The sequence below is a fragment of the Phalangium opilio genome, unplaced genomic scaffold, assembly GCF_054372755.1.
Source record: "Phalangium opilio isolate 3A_F unplaced genomic scaffold, DU_Popi_V2 ptg000002l_1, whole genome shotgun sequence".
In the NCBI taxonomy this organism is placed as follows: Eukaryota; Metazoa; Arthropoda; class Arachnida; order Opiliones; family Phalangiidae; genus Phalangium; species Phalangium opilio.
In genome coordinates, this window is record NW_028324144.1 from 7081615 (window position 1) to 7103560 (window position 21946).

General features: G+C 33.6%; 1 protein-coding gene across 1 annotated transcript; it reads right to left on the reverse strand.

The window, feature by feature from the left end:
* Window positions 1–13725: 13725 nt before the first annotated feature.
* LOC149718497 (uncharacterized) lies at window positions 13726–16810 on the reverse strand. Its single transcript, XM_089842538.1, has 5 exons — window positions 16461–16810; window positions 15437–15503; window positions 14671–15365; window positions 13957–14177; window positions 13726–13844 (listed from the first exon to the last, which is right to left on the reverse strand). The coding sequence occupies exons 1-3, from the start codon at window positions 16532–16534 to the stop codon at window positions 15156–15158; spliced, it is 351 nt and encodes a 116-aa protein (XP_089698664.1). The 5' UTR covers window positions 16535–16810; the 3' UTR covers window positions 13726–13844; window positions 13957–14177; window positions 14671–15155.
* Window positions 16811–21946: the final 5136 nt, after the last annotated feature.

Below are 21946 nucleotides of genomic sequence, written 5' to 3' on the forward strand. Positions count from 1 at the left end.
AGGTATAGATGATGACTCTAATTCTAAACCCCCATTTCAGGGGCTTAAAGGGAAAACTCCCGCTTTTGGGACTTTTCCCTTTGCTTGTATGCTTAGTGGAACAAGAATGCCAAATTTCATCATTCTAGCACCACCGGAAATGCCCTAGAGGTTTTGATGATGTGTCAGTCAGTCAGTCAGTCAGTCTCATAATGTGTCATTTTCACATAGGATTATCACAGAAACCAGATGAGTTAGAAAGCTGGAAGTTGGAGGACTTCCTAGGATTAAAGGCTCGTTTTCATAGGCGCGAGTTGCGTGAAAATTTTGAGCGAAAGCGGAAACGTTCGAAAAAAATACATTACCGCGCGTATTCAAGCTCGTGAAGCGTGAGCGTTTTCGAATTTTCTAGCTTCTATGAAAACGAGCCTTAACACTGTGCCCTTGAGGTGTAAATATGAGTGGTGTACTATTCCCCAGTACCGAGTTACGAGGGGGTCAAAATGAGGCTGAAATGTTTCGGGTAAAGGATTGCTGGTAGTGCACGACAACTTGGCGGGTGCACTGCCGTGCACCCAGATTCGCAGTGTTATTCATGAAAAACATGATTTTGCAATTAAATAGATGTCAGTGATAGAGGTGATTAAAAGTTAATTTAATTTATTATTTAATAGAGGTGATTTTCAAATGTATTTTTTCGTGTATTAGAGATTCTTTTCAAATTTATTTTTTCATAGAGGTTATTTTCAAATTTATTTTATCATATATTAGAGGTTATTTTCAAATTTATTTTATTATACATTAGAGGTTATTTTCAAATTTATTTTATCATACATTGGAGGTTCTTTTCAAATTTATTTTTTCATGTATTAGAGGTTATTTTCAAATTTATTTTATCATACATTAGAGGTTATTTTCAAATTTATTTTATCATACATTGGAGGTTCTTTTCAAATTTATTTTTTCATGTATTAGAGGTTATTTTCAAATTTATTTTATCATACATTAGAGGTTATTTTCAAATTTATTTTATCATATATTAGAGGTTATTTTCAAACTTATTTTATCATACATTAGAGGTTATTTTCAAATTTATTTTATCATACATTAGAGGTTCTTTTCAAATTTATTTTTCATGTATTAGAGGTTATTTTCAAATTTATTTTATCATACATTGGAGGTTCTTTTCAAATTTATTTTTTCATGTATTAGAGGTTATTTTCAAATTTATTTTATCATACATTAGAGGTTATTTTCGAATTTATTTTATCATACATTGGAGGTTCTTTTCAAATTTATTTTTTCATGTATTAGAGGTTATTTTCAAATTTATTTTATCATACATTAGAGGTTATTTTCAAATTTATTTTATCATACATTGGAGGTTCTTTTCAAATTTATTTTTTCATGTATTAGAGGTTATTTTCAAATTTATTTTATCATACATTAGAGGTTATTTTCAAATTTATTTTATCATATATTAGAGGTTATTTTCAAACTTATTTTATCATACATTAGAGGTTATTTTCAAATTTATTTTATCATACATTAGAGGTTCTTTTCAAATTTATTTTTCATGTATTAGAGGTTATTTTCAAATTTATTTTATCATACATTAGAGGTTATTTTCAAATTTATTTTATCATATATAAGAGGTTATTTTCACATTTATTTTGTCATACATTTGAGGTTATTTTCAAATTTATTTTATCATATATTAGAGGTGATTTTCTCTAGTCATATTAAAGGAAAAATTACAGATGTACTAGAGGTGTAAAACTCGCTCTCAAGTATTGTCAACTTAAAAATATTCGTTACATTTTCAATCTTATTTGTTACATCATTATAAAACTCGCTTCTACGCTTTTAAAACTTATTTTTTTTTTTCAAAATACATTAATTCGCAGTGTTATTCAAGAAAAACACATGGTTTTGCAATTAATTAGATGTGTCAGTGATTTTATTTTATTACATATTACAGGTGAATTTCAAATATATTTTTCATATATTAGAGGTAATTTCCTCTATAGTCATATTTAACGGAAAATATTATTCCAGCTATTTCGTTTAATCTGACACAATGAATATTTATAATACCAGAAGTAATATAAAGGACCAGAAATAAAGTGCTGTAGCATTAGTAATAGATCCTGGCACTAGTGAACAAATTTGAGGATTTTATACAGCTTCCATAGCGCCTACACTAGAGAGAAAAAAATTTGTCGAGCTCCAAAAAAATTTCCTACCCCCTTCCCCTCAACCCAAAGCCGCGGATCACGGACGCGGCTGCTTGAATCTAGTTCAGCCGTCTACCGCCGCGAGCGTCTCACGTTTTGGAGGGAAAATTTAGAAACTGCTACCAGAGGGCCAACCGTTGGTGTGTTATCAAGAATATTCACTCTCGCCAAGCAAAGAATTTGGTTACCTCTATACTTCTAGCCCCTAATCATTTATAGACCTATTTGATGTGTTAAAACATGATAAGTGGGAGAAGTTTGTAATAATTGCAAAAGAGTACATTTGCAACCCTTTTCTATTTACAATTTAATGTGCTTTTCGTAACAGAAAAAACAACATCTACTCATAGTTGTGCAACGATATCATGAAAATCTCCTAAAAAGGCATCCAAATAAGACTAGGATATATCATTAATATAACTTAAACTAATACCCACGGATGATTGTATGGATTTAATCTAGAAAATAATTAATCAAGGAATTTAAAAATATTAAAATTAATTAAAGATAAATTAGATATTTAACATTAAATTATGGACCAAAAAAATGTATACAGTTGTTATTATTATAGAAATGTTTATCAGCTTGAAAACAGATCTATTCTTTTAATTTCTTACTGACAGCATAGCCGACTATATTATAATATAGGCGGCTATGCTGACAGTATAGTAACAAACGATAATCAAAATAGTGTATCATGCAATAACTGAAATTTAACACATACACCTAAAAGTTTAGCATTAGAAGAAAATATCTCCCTGATCTTTCAGAACCCATTGGTTCGGGACCAAAATACAAAAACATTTATATAATTAAAAATACTAGATCAAGAGAAAAACTCGCATAAAGCAGAAAACATTGATATATGGTCTAACCCTTTAAGATGATTGAGAGAGAAGTTATTTTTAAAAGAGTGGAGAGTACAGAATTCAAAATTGTCTTTTCTATTTAAGAAATGCATTTTCAGCTGATCAATTATTATTAAATGAAACGTTCAGGAAGGTATACCTGAGTAATTCTAAATTACAACACATTGCCTACAATTATGGTCGCAAAACTGTTAACAGTTTCACATAATTTATAGGTTAAAGTAATATTTGAACCTATTTCCGATTCAATGGATCTTAAGTTATCTCTAATTATTTAACATAAAAATTTAAGTAATTTTTAAGAATAAAAGTTGACGACTTCGTCAATGACGATATCTGTGAGAAGGAAAATAGGATTAGAAATGGGTTTCCAGTTGGAGGTCCCAATTTCGCATCTCTACAGTTAAGCTTTCAAAGGTGTGCGACAGAGATCTTACAACTTTCAAAAGTTCTGAGATCTTGTCAACACGCCTGCTTCTCCGAGTAGTGTTGCTATCCTTGTGATATCTAACGACTAGAGAAGTGCTTCGCATTCCTCTCCTTTTACCTTCCTTCTCATAAAAAATATCATTTCAACACATCAGTATAATGACGGTTTGTCATTGCTGAAAAAATACAACGCAACTTCTAAGAGGTAAGCTATGATTGCTGCAATGTTTCCGAAGACTAGAATCCATGTCATGCCAGCAATGTCCCGAAATTGGATAGGTTTTTCATCCGTTGGAGGTGGACTCCAAAGTATAGCACTCACGATGTTCTCTTCGAGGCGCTTATGGGGCTTCAGGTATTGCGTTTCAAAATTGGCCAAAACACTGAAAGAAATGTTTTCAACTCTGTAATTTGTTTTAAAACTTGTCACGTAATTACTATATTAAATTTGTTTAATGTGTCTTAAACTGATGGTAAAATTTAAAATTCCACCAATTGGTCCAAGTCCATTCCATAGTATTTAGAACTATCACGGTCAGCTTATAAAATAGCTTAAGAAATCGATAGTTATAACTTACAGACGGTTAAAAGTTTCGGTTAATCGAGGACAAACTGAGAAGTTGTACGAATACATCCAAACCAAAAAGTCTTCAGAAACGGGTTTAGAGAACTGCAGTTTTGGGATAGCCATGTATTCTTCTTTACTTGGCACTAGCATGCCCAGTAACATCATGATACAGAACTCGTTCATGAACAATATGTCTTTGTTTGTGGCGAACTGGATATCTGTGAGCTCTGAGGGAATTTCGTAATATTTCTTTTCCATGTCGTTGTACACTTTTCGGAAGATTTCGCTGTTTTCAGCCTTTAAATCAGAATTATCATATTTTTAGAAAACTTTAAGCTTTACTACCATACCATAAAAATAAGTATGCCTATATTATTTCATAAAAATATTCCCTTACAGTTTCTAAATATATATTTTATAACATAATCATTGGGTTTATAAATGACAATAATAATTACCTTAATACCAATCAGCCTATCTTCAACGCTGTTTCTCAAAAACCGTATCACGTACGGTCCCCCTTGCAGCAGATCTTCAATGTAATCGAACTTCTCGTAAACAACGTTGCAAAATTTGGACTTCATAACAGGTCCCAGTTGCAAATTTATGATGTTAACGGCGATCAACCAAAATAGACTTATGACCCTGACGTTTTTCATAACCAAATGTAGCGGCAACGCTGTTGTGTAAAATTTAATTAAATAAAGTTTCACACTGTGAAACAGACTAAGATCTGAAACACAGTGAAAACTCAACGACGTGTCACGTGTCCCTTATCGTCTTTTATTCTGCCTTCTGGCTTTATTTTCTGCATGCCAGTTCACGAACTCGATTTCGGGGCACTAGATCAACACTACTAATACTAAACATTGCATGTTCATACACCTAAGCTTTGCTATTTTAGCATGGTACCTTCTTTCGGTCAAGTAGTAATTTCAATAATGCTCAACATTATATTAGGAAACTAAATATACGTCGAGTTCATGTAGTGTCTAATTGTTATTCAAACATTTTAATCTTTTTAAGGGAAAAAAGAAGGGGCGTATAACAAAAGGCTTGCATAATTAATATTGAAAGTAGTATATTTCGCCTCGCATCTTAATCATTTAAATTTCTGAGATAATCAGCTTCTTTGATATGGAAAGTCTAAGCAAGTTAAAAATACGGTTTTCACACGACATTATACATACGTTCCAGAAAAAAGAGAAAGAAGTCATACCACAATGATACGAAAAATTGCTTCACAATCTCATTCCAGTTAATATACGAAGGTTTTCTATTCATTAGAATTCCCACTGTAGAAATAATCGACGTTGCAAGCAGAGAAATTACGAAAAAACTAATAAACTGCAAGAAATATTTTAAGAATATATGAAAAACAGCACTAGAAGATATATCACACCAACATAGATCTTTAATTAATCTTAGATCACCAGCGAACTTCACTTGAAAAATTTATAACGTCGATAAGTTAAATTAAACTCCCGCTAAAAAATATCGTATCTGATTTATTGTTATGGTACATACGTATTGATCTGTTTCAAAAAGCTGCCCCGAAGAGACTGATTTAGCCTCAGGAGTTCCAGATATCATGATAACTGGTTCAAATATTAATGGAAAGGAATGAGCGATAATTCCATTTTTTACCCGATTTTCACAAATCGCCATCATCATCGGATACAGTAGCACATCAGTATCCTGAGTATGAAGGTAAACTGATTGTCAAATCTTAAAAAGTAGGGTTCAGTGTAAAACGTTTTGGGACATACTCTTGGCAATTCTGCGTCAAATTTCAAATCCAGAACTTCTTCAATCGTAAAATCTTCGATAACAACACTGTAAAATGAAATATTCGTGACACATCTTTAATGGAACACTGATGGACAACGTCAAGTTAGAAAATGTGAACGTGAAAATATTAAGCATTGTTATCGAACGAACAATTATTAGATTATTTACAAATCAAGTTTTGACTTCTTCCTCAAAGGTCATAAAATTATATGATATTACAGTCAGGGTTCTGATTAGTTAAATGCAAGAAGATTTTTTATAATATAAATCTGTTATCAATTTATATCTGGAGATCGTGATATATCTTAACAAAAGCTTAACTACATTTGGAAGGCTTTCGCTCTTGCAGTGAATTTGGACGCGCGGTAGTCCTGATTGCGAAATTTAATCATGCCAAATGTAACGCACTTAATATTTAAACGATGATAGTCCGACTTTGCAAGCCTGACTTACAGCAAAACAGTAACAGCGTTACAAATAGATAGATATTAATTAATAGAATTATTAAGAACTATTTCCGGGTAGTAAAGATATGAGTGTTAATAAAATGTCGATTTTTTTTATTATTATTTTAGTTTCGATCCATGGTTTAATATTAAATTACATTTCATAAAATAAAATAAGTTTTGCTACTTCATGGACTTGCGATTCGTGGAACTATACGCAAACTGAACTTTTTTAGACACGTTTGATATTTATTTAACTTATATTTACCCTGAAACAAGAAAGTACACGCTATAAACGAGAAAAGGTTTAAGACGGTAAATAGTATCAGACGTAACCTTAATCGGGAGTAGGACTGTTCACGAGCCGAGCTGAGCGAGCTTTTTAAAAGCTCGGCTCGGCTCGAGTCAAAAAAACGGCGGCTCGGCTCGACTCGAGCCGAGCTGGGTCTTGGCTCGGCTCTAGCTCGGCTCGGCTCGAAAATGATCGAGCCGAGCCGAGCTGGCTCGATTAACATATACATGATTAAAAAAAATTGCTACTACTAACGTCAAACTTGAGAATGACTATAAATGCCATCCCATGTTTAGGAATGTAGTGGTTCAGTAAACCCCGCTCTTTAAAATATGCTCAAGGTTAGAGACGAGAGATTTTTCCCACGCTTTATTTCATGTAAAGATACAACGGAACGCTATTGGTGGAGAGAATAAAGACTAAAAGGAAAGCACTATATCAGTGACTAAGCTCGCGAGCCGGCTCGCGAGTCGGCTCGGCTCGATGCCTATCGGCTCGGCTCGGCTCGACCATAAAAAAGCTCGCTCGTTAAATAATCGAGCCGCAAAAGTGGCGGCTCGGCTCGGCTCGAACTCGGCTCGCTCGTCACGAGCCCGAGCTGGCTCGAGCTCGTGAACAGTCCTAATCGGGAGTCCACGACCCCACGCGCTTCGCACCTAAGAATCTTTAGCCGAGTTTTAATTTAATCTTAAATATAGATGTGTTTGTCAAATTAAATTAAAAAATAACTTTTCCCGTATTTTAGAGCTTACGTTATTGTGACAAATTGAGGTACGAAGTTTTCTAGAAACTCCTCTAGGGTGGGATGTCATGAGGGTATTTGACTAAGGTTTGTGCCTATAGCGTATTCTACAATTATCTTGAGATTTTAAATCTGGCCCCTGAAATGGATATTCTTACCTAAGGTTGAGAGCATTTTCAACGTAGTTTTGAACATCCTTTAAAGTAAGCGTTTGAGAATCCATAGATTCCATTTCCTACAACAATGTATTAAAATTTTCTCAGATTATTCAAAACCGATTTGGTGTGAAGTGTTTCTAACTGGTATTTTAAAATTTGAAAGCCTCATTCATGTCATTGAAGGAATGCTGAACAAAATTATATTAAACAATTAAACAATTATGCAAGGGAAATTGGCTACTAAGTTTTGACTTGCCTACGTCGATGGCAGCTATTGCAGGATTTTATACGCAAAACAAAAAAGAGATTTTACCTAATTTTTAATTCCTATTTAATAATGTAAATTATCGTACATAAAATATTTTTATCTAGTTTAAACAATTAATAAATTTTAAAGATATTTTTTTAATTTCACTAATTTTCATTGACAAATTGTAAAAAAACCCTTTAAAAATGCCTAAAGTCGAAGCTTGTGCACTATAAGCAACAACTAGAAAACCACTGGACTTTTGGTGGATAGCGATGAAATAGCTACATTAACTCATACACTTACCATCATAAAGCCGATTTTCAGTCCAGTACGATTACACAGATCAATGCTATAACGGTAATTAAACAATCTTGATTGAATTAATTATTAAATCGAATTATGTTTTTTTCCGAATAGAATTACTACTCTTTATAATTACTCTACTTTATAACAATATCAAAACTAAATAAGTATGTAATTTTAATTTACAGATAATACTGAATTTTACAAAAACCACAGAAATATTTTTGTACACTTATATTATAACGCTACAAAAAGTATTAACCCGCTACGAAATATTTTTATACACGTATATTCTAACGCTACGAAAAGTATTAGGCCTAACCCGCTGTGAAGCTTTACATAGCAAGCGTGCAAGGAGCAGTTTTGTGTCTTATTTCTGTTAATAGCTATATTATGACACTTTAATATTACAAAACTTCTTCTCAGAAAATAAGCAGTCAATACAGGACAATGTAAATTGAGCGCATTTGAAATTTGATTATAAAAGAACATTTAATCACTCTTAATAATTGTATTTAAACTAAGACAGCTGCTATAATCGGTTTTAAATAACTAAGTATTTTATTTTCCTTATCCGTTCTACCAGCAATGCTTCATTGTTGATCCACCACTAATAAGCATTTATATTAAAAAATTCTTACCTTTCCATTTCGAAGTTTATATAGTGCTATAACCTCAACAAGCTATTTCGAGATTTGTGGAAAATGTTCTTTAAAATTTATGTCGATATAATTTACGTATAATGCAATCAGCCTATATACATAATATATAAACTATATAATTATGTGTGAATTTTATAAACACTACAATGGCAAGAAGTTATACATAAACTATATAATTACGTGTTAAGTTTATTAAAATATTTCACGGCAATAAATGGACAAGTTTTTGCAAGTTATACTTTATCAACTTTATGTAATATGGGCTGAGATATAAATTTCAGATAATAATACTTTTTTCTGGGAAAGTTACAGACGTAACGGAATTTAAGTATGCGAGCTTATGTGTTGTATTTTCCGTATAATGCAGAGTTACATTTTTCCTCGGGTATATATTTTTTTTTGCTGGAATAATGGTCTTAATATAGATTAGTGTGGAAAGCCCATTCTTTCAAAGTTTGGTTCCTTTTTATACTTAAAGTGTTAGTGACATAATTTTCGTCATCCACAAACTTAAAATGCGAAAAAAATCTTTGAAAAATCTAGTTTTTTATTATATGTTTACTTCTTTATTTGGTTTTGTAGCAATTTATAAAATTGCAATCAAAGTATCGTGTTTGGAAAAAGCCTAGTTAAAATTTTGTTCTGTTTGATAACGTAGTAAAGAGAAATTTCCTCTCTAGATGTCGCTCACGTGACGCCTGTTAGTGGCACCGCGTTAAGCCTATATTTTTTTTACCACCAACGTACACTAGTGCTTAGCCGTGAGGCCTTGAGCACCAGGAAAAAGTGAGCGTGAGACCCTACGCGACCCAACACCGACGGGGGCCGCTAGGTCGGATGTGTGTAAACAGGGAAGGAAATGAGGTTTACTTGGGAGGTGACGGAAGGTGGAATTGGGGTAAGTCATCTCCGGCGGACACGGGACAGTCGGCACCTATAGGGTAGGATCGCCGACATGTGTCGTATTCCCTCAAACTTTGCCGCCCAGAAGCTTGGCTTACAGGAGGCGCCACACACCCGGCGTTAAGCCTATTTTATTTAGATTCGCGCGCGCGGCATTAGTAGACTCGGGAGTCTCGGGCCCTCGCGCTTGGCTTTTCCGCAAGATGCCGTGAGTGACGTATCAAGGAGAAAAACCCGCCAAAAATCTCCGCAAATTTCCTTTTGCCCCCCAAATTTCAAGTTTTCGAAGTGTTTCTTTTGTGTTTTCCCTCATATTTAAATATTGATCAATCATATTTTTTGAATCAGTTGAGTTTAAACTCTCAAAAAAGTAAGGTTTTCTTTAGATTTGAGGTAATTTTTAAACCACGACGCTATTCCTTTAAATACACTCATAATGACTATTGGCATAGTAAATTATATATTACAGCTGGGTCATAACGAAAGACACTGGTTGTACGAATTATTGTTAGTTATATAGATCATAAGATTGACATGGTTTTGAAAGCTATACTTTTTCAAACTTTCGGTATGCATTTCAGATATCAATCCTTTTTCTGGGTAATTAACAGTTATTTTTTTTCTAGGGTATATGTTTTTGCAAGACCAGGTATCTTGCCGGAATAATGGTCTGATTATAGATTTGCGAGGACAGTCCTTGCAAAGATAAGTTTCGTGTTGTCAAATACAATGACAGTGTTAATTAGTAAAGTATATTTTATACCGGATCATTACGAACGAGTAATTATACATGTCCTTGCAAGTATGTATATGTTTTTGCAAGACCATGGTTTCTTGCCGGATTATAGATTTGCGAGAACAGTCCTTGAAAAGATAAGTTTCGTGTTGTCAAATACAATGACAAAGTTAATTAGTAAAGTACCGGATCATTACGAACGAGTAATTATACATGTCTTTGCAAGTTACACTTTTTCTACTTTATGTCATATGGCATACATTTTTCGGATAACAATTCGTTTTTATCTAAGAAAGTAAAATACGTTAACGAAATTAAGTATACTTTCTGTATGTATTGTATTTTATAATGCATAGTTACAATATAGATTTGGGGAGTGTGCCTATTTAGACAACCCTAACAGAGGTGATTCATTTGAAAAAGGATAGTGTGTGTGTAAGATAAGGCTTAAGCAAGTAGTCCACTAAGCTTTGTGAAACCGAATCGTTAACCTAACGTCACGTATCCAAATACGTACAGAACGCCATCTGATAACGTTTCTTAAACGATGCTTTCGGACGTAGGTAATGGGCGCCCTCTTTCGGATGATTTACGAACTTAAAACGGTAACGATACGGTTTTGCAAGGCTAACTCGACTACTTGCTTTATACGTTGTACGTGGCATAGAACTTATGGTCCACTCTTTGTCTTAGAGGCGTCTTTGTACTTACGCAATCTAGCTTGGGGACACGTGGTCGGCCACGAATTAAGAAAAAAACACAAATAGTTGTAAGGAGGATTCGAGTATTGTCAACTTAACTATATTCCTTTACATTTTCAACATGATTTATAAGAATGGAATCAACATTTTCATTTTAAAGCTTTATTTCTTGAAATACATTAATACTTGGTTTTCCTATTAACAGTAGTATCAGTGCTAGAGGTGATAAAAATTTATTTTGTCATACATTATAGCAGAAGTCCATAACCCCCCTCTAAGAACCTAAGGCCATTAAACACAGATGGACTAGAATGGAAATACGGCACGTCGTTCTCTTAGGGCAGCACCTCTCTAGCGCCACGTCGCGACCAATATGGAAATTTTTTAGACTCAAACCAGAGCCTTAAGATTATCCATGAGTCGAAACGTTTCGGGACTCTCCTGCTAGGGCCGACGACTGGCGATGCCATTAGAGGATCGGGGATTTTAGCTTGTCATTACAGTCCATTTGTGTTTGATGGTCTTAGGAAGAACTGAGATGGCCGTCTTCAGTGTGGAAATTTTGTTTCAAATCTCCTCCCCCCCGTTTTTGGACTAGTTGTGGGAAAATATTTTCCCCCCGTTTAAATAATTTTGAGAGGGTTGTTTTCCCACGAACGGGGTGAATTCAGATAGTATTGTCCTATCAAACCGTCGGGCTGAATTACTTGTCTTCAAAAAGGTATCGGAAAACCGAGGGGAAACACTTTGTACTCCGGGTGAGTTGGACTCCTGAATACAGGTGATTTTCAAAATTTCTTTATTTTATCAGATATAATAGTTTATTTTCAAAATTTGTTTTATCAGATATAATAGTTTATTTTCAAAATTTGTTTATTTTATCAGCTATAACAGCTGATTTTCAAAATAAATTTATTTTTTCCATATATTTTAGGTGATTTTCTAGTTTATCTTTAACATTACTCTAGAGTCATATTTAAAGAAAAATATTGTTCTAACTATTTCATCTATTCTGACACAATGAATATTTTATAATAGTAAACATTTATACACTTATTTGCTGTGTTGAAAAAGGCTGGTGGGTCTGTGTTAGATGTTTGTAAAAATAGCTAAAGAGTAAATTTGCTTTCCTTTTCCATTCACAATTTAATTTGTTTACGTAATAGAAAAACTAGCATCTATTCAAATTAATTAAAGATAAATTAATAATACATTACATGTTTAACATTTAATTATGCACCAAAAAGTATAAAGTTGTTGTTATTGTTATAGAAACAATTATCAGCTTGGAAATAGATCTATTTTTTTTTATTTCTTACTGATAATATACATCTAGCGACCAGCGATTCTCAAAAAAGATGTTTTCAGAGAGCAGTTTTTTTTACAAAGCTACAAAGAGTGGAGAGTTCAGAATTCAAAATTGTCTCTTCTATTTAAGACAAGGCATGCAATATCGTATAGGTTGCCAAATGATTTGATCAAAAATTTCGATCACAATTAAATAACTTTTATAACTTGTTCTCGATCCAATTTCTTCTGATCAGTTTTGGTCAAATAAAATATTCATCAAAGTATAACTGAGTAATCTAAATATCTAAACTTCGGCCATAATTATGATCCGAAAACTGATTCAGTTTCATATAAATTACATAAGAGTAGTGTTTGGAGCAATTTCTGATCCAGTGGATCTTACATGTCCGTTAGTTATTTAACAAAGAAAACTTGAATAATTTTTAAGAATAAATGCCGACGACTTTGTCAATGATGATATCTGCGAGAAGGAAGATAGTATTTGAAGGGGTTTCCAGTTGGCTGTCCCAATTTAGTGATGGTGATAAATATTGCAGGCTATAGGCTATATACTATATTCACATCTCTATTGCTTATCTTTACAAGGTTTGAAATGCGTGTGACAGATCTTATAACTTTCAAAAGTCCTGAGATCTTGTCAACACGCCTACTTCTCCGAGTGGTGTTGCTATCCTTGTGATTTCTAACGACCAGAGAAGAGCATCGCATTCCCCTTCTTTTACCTTCCTTCTCATAAAAAATATCATTTCAACACATCAGTACAATGACGGTTTGTCATTGCTGACAAAATACAATGCAACTTCTAAGAGGTAAGCCATGATTGCTGCAATGTTTCCGAAGACTAGAATCCACGTCATGCCAGCAATGTCCCGAAATTGGATAGGTTTTTCTTCCGTTGGAGGTGGACGCCATAGTATAGCACTCACGATGTTCTCTTCGAGGCGCTTATAAGGCTTCAGGTATTGCGTTTCGAAATTGGCCAAAACCCTGAAAGAAACGTTTTAAACTGTTTAATTTTTTTAAACTTGTCACGTAACTACTATATTAAATTTGTTTAATGTGTCATAAACTGATCGTAAAAATTTTGATTCGACCAATTGGTCTAAGTTCATTCCGTATCATTTAGAACTATCACGGTCAGCTTATAAAATAGCTTAAGAAATCGATAGTTAGAACTCACAGACGGTTAAAAGTTTCGGTTAATCGAGGACAAACTGAGAAGTTGTACGAATACATCCAAACTAAGAAGTCTTCAGAAACGGGTTTAGAGAACTGCAGTTTCGGGATAGCCATGTATTCCTCTTTATCTGGTACTAGCATGCCCAGTAACATCATGATACAGAACTCGTTCATGAACAATATTTCTTTGTTTGTCGTGAACTTGATATCTGTGAGCTCTGAGGGATTGTCGTAGTATTTCTTTGTCATATCGTTGTACACTTTTCGAAAGATTTCGCTGTGTTCAGCCTTTAAAGCAGAGTTATCTTATTTTTAGAAAACGATAAGCCTTACTATTATAAAATTTAGAATACATTTTGATAACATGATTATCTGGTTTATAAATGACAATAATAGTTACCTTAATACCAATCAGCCTGTCCTCAACGCTGTTCTTCAAAAATCTCACCACGTACGGTCCCCCCTGCAGCAGATCTTCAATATAAACGAATTTTTGGTAAATAACGTTGCAGAATTTGGAGTTCATGACAGGTCCCAGTTGCAAATTTATGATGTTAACGGCGAACAACCAAAATAGACTTATGACCCTGACGTTTTTCACAACCAAATGCAGCGGCAGCGCTGTTGTATAAAGTTTAATCAAATAAAATGTATAGCTCATACACTGTGAAATAGACTAAGATCTGGAAGGCAGTGAAAAATCAACGACAAATTTACCCTCATTGTCTTTCATTCTGCCTTCTAGCTTTACTTTCTGCATGACAGTTCGTACTCAAAATTCAATGACACAACACTTACTAATACTTAACATTGCATTATCATACACCTAAGCTCTGCTTGTTTTCATAAGCTCTTCAAATTTACTGCAGTACCTTCTATCAAAAAGTAGTTTGTTTCATGCTCTTCAACATACAAGGATGCTAAAAATTTGTTCATGCAGACTTGTCCAACTGATACTGAAACATTTTCAGCTTATTTTGGGCGTAAAAATAGAGCCTAACAAAAGTCTTGCATAATAAATATACAAAGCAGAGTCCTTGCCTCACAACTTAATCATTTAATTTTCTGGGATAATACTGTTTTCACTGAACGTTTCACACGACATTATACTTACGTTCCAGGAAAAACAGAAAGAAGTCGTCCCACAATGATAAGAAAAATTGCTTCACAATCTCAATCCAGCCAATAGATGAATGTCTTCTATTCATTAGAATTCCCACTGTCGAAATAATCGATGTTGCAAGCAGAGAAATTACGAAGAAACTAATAACCTGCAAGAAATGTTTTAAGAACGTATGAGAAGCAGCACTATACAAAAAATTAATTGCAATATAATCAGATTTTGGCCGCATCGTAAGGTGGCCTATCAATCCTACTGCTGTTGGATGGTTGAGTAGTTTTCGTGTGACCTGAGACATTCCATCCCTCCGGAAAGTCCAAAAAGAACATAAACCCTGGGTCCAACCAATAATTGAACGTAACACCAGACATTGCAAAAATTCTTTAAACCTCATATTCGTAGTTCAGACCGAACAAGATATTTAATTAATCTTAGATTTTAGCGAACTTCACTTAAAAATCTTTAAACGACGACTACCGCTAAAAATATCGTATATAATTTAGTGTTTTATTACATACGTATTGATCTGTTTCAAAAAGCTGCCCCGAAGAGACCGATTTAGCCTCAGGAGTTCCAGATATCATGATAACTGGTTCAAATATTAGTGGAAAGGAGTGAGCGATAATCCCATTTTTTACCCGTTTTTCACAAATCGCCATCATCATCGGATACAAAAGCACATCAGTATCCTGAGTATGAAGGTAAACTAATTGTCAAATCATAAAATGTAGGGTTCAATGTAAAATATTTTGGGACATACTCTGGGCAATTCTGCGTCAAATTTTAGAGCCAGAACTTCTTCAATAGTATAATCTTCCTTAACAACACTATAAAGTGAAATATTCGTGACATGTCTTTAATGGAACAGTGATTTACTACGTTGAGTCAGAAAGCCTAACTTAAAAAAACGGTACTAGCCTTACTAAAAGATAGATAAATAGTCTAAGCCGAACCTTAATTATTTATTAATATTTAGAATTATTATCAATAATTTCCTGGTAGTAAAATTGTGCGGATAAGTAAAATAAGGATTTTATTTTAAAACTGGTGATTTGGTGAAATATTAAATGACTTTTCATAAAAAAAATAGGTACTGCGTCTTCATTGACTTGAGAGTTTACTTCTATGCTGCCTTAAAATGAAGCTTTTACAGTTTTGAGTTTAAAAAAGGAAATAATTTCTACAATAAAATATAACTCTATGAAGTAGCAGTACTTATTTTATTGTGTTAAACATCAGTTAATGTTTGTTTTTTTTTTAAGTTTTTGCAAATAGCAAAATATGGGTCCTAGGCCACCTTATAAACCTTAATTGCCACACAAAGCTCTCTGTGTAATATATGATTAAACAATTTTCAATGGACTTCTTTTTCTAGAAACTCTTCCACGGGGGAAGTCATGAGGATATTTGACTATGGTTTGTGCCGATAGCGTATTCCACGATTGTTTTGAGATTTTTTCAGGGATAGATTTAATTTTAGAACTGGTAATGGAGAAAAGAGTAACCTGGGTACGCGTCAAAGTCCCGGAAAGAAATGGCGGATCATAGCGACAGAGGTAAAATGGAATTACGTATTTTTCGCCGTCCTCGTCAGCAACGTCATCAAAACGTAGTTTAAGTGAGCCAATAAGATAATTTAAACTATTCGTTACGTGTTGGAGGGAGGGGCTCTATACAGGGCTATGAGTCGGACTACTAAATGCTAACCATTCTCCATTCCTACTTCTATAATTAAATCTATCCCTGATTTTGTTTAATCTTGACATTCAAATGGATGTTCTTACCTAAGGTTCAGAGCATTTTCGGCGTATTTTTGAACATCCTTGAAAGTGAGTATTTGAGAATCCATAGATTCCATTTCCTGCAATGATTTATCAAATATTTCGAAGATTGTTCAAAATCGGTTTTGGTGTGAAGTGTTTTTAATTGGAAATTTAAAATTTGATAGCTTCACTAATGTGAGGGAAGGAATGTCGAAGAAACTTATTTATACCATTCTACAATCATGCAATAAGGTCAATAGTTTTTGACTTGACCCACGTTGGTTTGTTATTGTTGAATTTAATACGTTGAAAAGACTACTTTTACTAATTTAAAAAACCATTCCTGCAAAAAACCTATTTAATAATGTAAATTATCCGTCATAGAATATTGGCTTATAGTGATTAAGTTGAAATAATTCCTAAATTTTAAGGTAATTTTTTAATTTCATTTTTTATAGACAAATTGTAAACTGGCGAGAATGGATAAAAGTGGGAGTCGCCCTTATCTATATTAAATTCAAGGAAAAATACACTATGAATTTGATAAATCGTTAAAAAGCATTAAGAAAATGCGTAAAATCGTAGCAACAACTAAAAAACTACTGGACTTGGCCTATTTTGCCCCAGCTTTCTTAATTCTTGTTATCTAAGGAAATTGCCATTTCGATTTCTACCTTTTCCACGTAAAGACCACGAGAACTTAATGCACTAATTCTAATTGTCGATGTGAAAAAATTTAACTGGGCAATAATTATTGGTGGTAGGGTCTCAGTAGTCCACCCAGCTATCTAATTGCTTTCTCAGCGAAGAAATCTACAGTTACCGTGTGGGTTAAAAAATTTTAATATCTCTTTGAGTGGTCTGGTAATTACACTTCTGCCACGCTGGAACTAGTTGAAAAGCATGTTGGAAGTGATTTGGGCATATGTGAGTTTTAACCACATGAGGCACGAATGATGAAATAGAGAGGGATGGAAAATATGTGCCGGAAAAGAGATACAAATGTGCTATTCTCCGTCGTTCGGAAAAAGATATATAAAGAAGTTGGCCAGATAAAATGGTATGTTTTGTCCTACGCTGTATAGAAACTAACCAGAAAGGGAGCTTTTTTCGAAATGAGATGAAATAGAATTCTAAATGTGTCACTGAAAAGGGAAATTCAGTAGAACTAAAAACTGAGCTGAAAAACTTGCAAATGTCTCAGCCGAGCTTAAAGAAAGAGGTGAATTTTTGAATGGATGTAACGTCAGAAATAGTTTTTGATAGACAGCAATGAAATAGCTACAAAAAGTCTTAACACTTACCATCATAAAGCCAATTTTCAGTTCGGTACGATTACACGGATCATTGCTGTAACGATAATTAAACAATCTTAAGTGAACTAATTATTATATCGAATTATGTTTTGAAGAATAAAGTTATTATACTACGCATTATAACATTATCAAAACTCACGAAATACTTTAATTTTAATTTACAGATATGTACTACTCAATGTTTAAACTATTAAAGTATTTTTCTACATCTATATTCTAACGCTACGAAAAGTATTGGCCCACTGTGACGATTTCACAGCCAGTGTGCAAGGAACAGTTTTGCGTCTAATTTCTGTTAATAGTATTAATGAGTTACTGAAATAACTATACTTTTAAAAAAATACTGCACAAATTGAGAGCACTTAAAATTTTATTTAAAAACTAAAATTTAAGAACTCTTAATAATTGTATTATTTAAACTAAGACAGCTATAATCAGTTATAAATAACTATAAATTTGTGAGAAATTACTGATACTAACAGCAATACTTCATTGGTGGAGGTGCTCCACCAATATTAGACATTTAACATTTAAATAAAAAAATGCTTACCTTTCCATCTCGAAGTTTAATTAAGTCCGCTGAATTATGGTGAAAGAAACTCTTTAAGGAAAATAAGATAATATAATGTTGTGAATATGAAAACTTTCACCATATCTTCTTAATTAGTAAAACTAATCAACCGTGTTACTAAATCAGGATAACGGCCTTAAATCCCGTCATTACTTATTTTCATCAAGATTGTTTGAAAACTCATACTTGTTTATACCTTACATATAAAACGCAACAATTTTGATTTAAAAGATTTGATCTTACTGTCTGTTCAAATAAAATGCAATTTCATTAAGTTTATCGAACGAAACTAAATTTCCACACTGAAGAAAGGGAATTTTTTGACAAAGGTCATTCAGTTGCAAATAAGAATTCATTTCATTCGCAAAATCTCAGCGCATTGCATTTCTTGCCTTGAAACAGGGGAATCGATAAAAATCGATATGTTAGACGGTTACACAAGTTTGCTAAAGGAAAGCGAAAGAGAATTTCAATTCAAATAACCTATTCTAGAAAGAATTTAAAAAACTTCTCAAAAGCGACCACTATCGATTAAGATCAATATCATCCTTTTTATTAGAAATATCGATAAAGGCGAATAATGAAAAACACGGTTTTGATGAAAGAGTAGGTCTGCGCAGGAAGAGATTTAAATCTGTGTATTAACGGTAAATACTGAAAACGCTCCCCTCTAACAGCTTAAATCATCTTTGAATTTACATTCCAAAAGTATATGTCTTAATGATAAGTAGAACTGAATCGAAATTAAAATTGCAAATAAAATATCAAGTGGTCTTGAAGCTGACGCTGTTACATGACTCGATCGTCGCCTAAGATAAACATTTCTTGTCTTATTGTTTGAAGGGAAGCCGCACATGATAACAAGGGCGGAAATTTATTCATTTAAAATTAATTTTGAAGCTTAAATTTGTAATTACAGCGGTTCTTTTCACAAAATAAACACTTGTGGTTATACAGTATTTGATGGTGGCTGCATTATTTGTGCAGCCTTGTGTAGTCTTAAGATTTAATAGGTCATGCCGCAAATTTTTGATTCATCTAAACGAAATGTTGTTTTCTCCCTAATATTTGTGTTTCGGAATTCGAAAGGATATATGTAACTTCGTGTAAAATTTCTTTCAGTTAAAGTGGAATTACTTGTTCGGTGAATAGGAAATAGTTTACGTAAAAAATTATGTTATTCTCGCAGTCAAGCTTTATTTGCGCCATACATTATACACAGGCTTTTTATTGATTGAAGGTTGGAAGTAACCTAAATTTACCTGAAAGTAAAATATACCTTTAAAAATAAAATACCGTGATACCAAGAAGGAATTTACTATAAGAAGGCCTAAAAAAGGCGTACGGTGCGCGCGTGATAGTCGACAATGCCCCCTCATGGGTGGGGGGGAGGCTGGAAACGGAGGCGGGACTTAATATTTTATCTTACTCTATGTTTTCCATCATCTATGATCTATCTCTTTTACCTTTCCGTTAAGCCTTGGTTTGGTTTTTGGAACTCACGAAATCATAAGTATAGTACACTTGATTCGATTTAGAAACAATTATAGAAAGAACGATTTTCACGTAGAGACACGTATTCTAAATCCATTAAGTTAGGTTCAAAACCTTTAACTAACTTGTTAATGGCCATTAAAAACCATTCCCTAACCGTTTCAGCACCGCTGGCAGCCTCCATTTTTTGTTTACTTTCTTCGAGATTTTTTTTTCTCTATTCGGAATACGTCAACCGCGTCTGTATGACCTATACCCACGGGATCAAATAGGAAAGCGCAGAGCAATGACGGACAAGAAAGGGGTGGGGCTTACTTGTCCGCTAACACCGGCGTAAGAGTAGAAGCGTAAAATCTAGTGACTTAGGCATTCTTATAGTAAATAAATTCTTGGTGATACTTCGTAATTTTCTCAAATTTATTTGCTATATTATTAAGCTAAACTTATCTCTTAGAAAAGGGGACTATCTAAAGTCTTAGGATTTACTCCTTCTTTATATGTATATTTGTTAATTTCAGACTTCCTTATAGCTAAGATCATTAACAACCCCCGGGACTCGCAACGCAAGCTTTCTACTTTTCGTGGTTTTCTGTTACGCGCGATCCTAGCGACCCTTGCGGTATATTGAGGAAATTTTTAGGGGGTACCGAATTTCCGGTTTACAGGTTCCTCTCTTTGCTATTTAAAAATGGCGAATCGCGACGGAGAAGATGAGAAGGAAAATGTTAACGTGTTACGTGTACATATTTTTTTAACTACCATATTGCAGATATCAAGCTAATTTAGCGATATATTATTTTGCTATTTTATTATAATTGTACATTAAACCGTTGCGGCCTCGGCCTCCGAATTTAGAAGAAGACGATCTTATTTCTTTTTTTAAGCGATATTCGAAACCGGAAGTTCTGTACACCTTATAAGTTTCTATCCGTTGCCGCTGCCGCTTGGTGGCACTCTCGTCGCGAAAACTGTCGTAACCCCTAGAGGCGGAAATTTCAATACGAGGATCTTATTGCGTTGCGAGTCCCGGGGGTTGTTGATGGTCTTAGCTTATAGTAGGAATTTCAAAATTTGCAATCCTACATTTGATTACAAAAATGATACCTTGTCCTCTGCTTCAGCTTGATGAAAAAATTCTTCATCAGAAAGCCGACTAAATACTAATATTTTGATTAGTTTCAAAACCTAATATAATCTGCACAGCGATTTAGGTAAATACTGTTTTAACAATATAGAAAAGAGAAGAGGATAGATCAGACAAAGGTTTTGACACGATATACATCTTTCTTAGTGGACTTGCAGAGATTGGTTCAATTTGTCCATAAATCGGCAATATGGGCACCAACAAAGATGGGATCAAACCATGTTCTTATGAGAACTAACGTTAAAAACTAAAATTTCTTTTACGCTAGCGGTACAATATATGATATTACGTTATCAAAAGGGAGTTTTCTTTTCTGTTAAATTTAAATGTAACTTTGGTTTGTGTATGATGGTAAAATTTGCTGTCAAATTCCGACCTTGAACTTCAAAAGTGTTTCTTTATTATGCGTGCACGGTCGACTCAGGAACTAGAACTCGTGTATTTCGAAATAGTCCTAGGTTTTTTTAAAAAAATATATTAGTCCCTCTTACTAATCCGATTGATTTCATATAACATATGCGTTTGTATAAAGGGGGAGGTGTCTCTAGAGAAAATGTACCTGATATATTATCATGTAGCCTCGTTCTCGCGAATCACGATGGCGCGACTATACCACGTGACGTACGCAGTGATGTTTCGGGTATATTCGAAAAAGCTGATCAAGACATAATATACATTCACCATTTGGTAATTATTTTTAGATGCATGGTTTCAACTGATTTTACAATCACATTTTGTTAAAATTGGTTTACTGGCTTTCAGCAGATTCGAGTGTTATTTTAGTTAATGCATTTCTATAATTTCACTTTCTTTATGGCTGACTTTAATAATTTCCGTATTTATTTTGAAAGATTATTAATTTTTTTCCTGCTACAGGCGGGATTTTAGTTATTGTCGAGGTTTTCAGTCTATTCCTGATCAGTTTCTATCACCGCATTAGAAGGATTAATCGCAATATTAATTGAGTGATTCACAAAACTGA

Excerpts from the sequence above, each read along its gene's own strand:
- LOC149718497 (XM_089842538.1), bottom strand. The coding sequence starts at position 16,534 with ATGGAATCTATGGATTCTCAAATACTCACTTTCAAGGATGTTCAAAAA. Across the intron at positions 15,504-16,460 it reads GAAAATGCTCTGAACCTTAG|TGTTGTTAAGGAAGATTATA; the intron begins GTAAGAACATCC and ends TTCACTTTATAG. Across the intron at positions 15,366-15,436 it reads TTGACGCAGAATTGCCCAGA|GATACTGATGTGCTTTTGTA; the intron begins GTATGTCCCAAA and ends CTTCATACTCAG.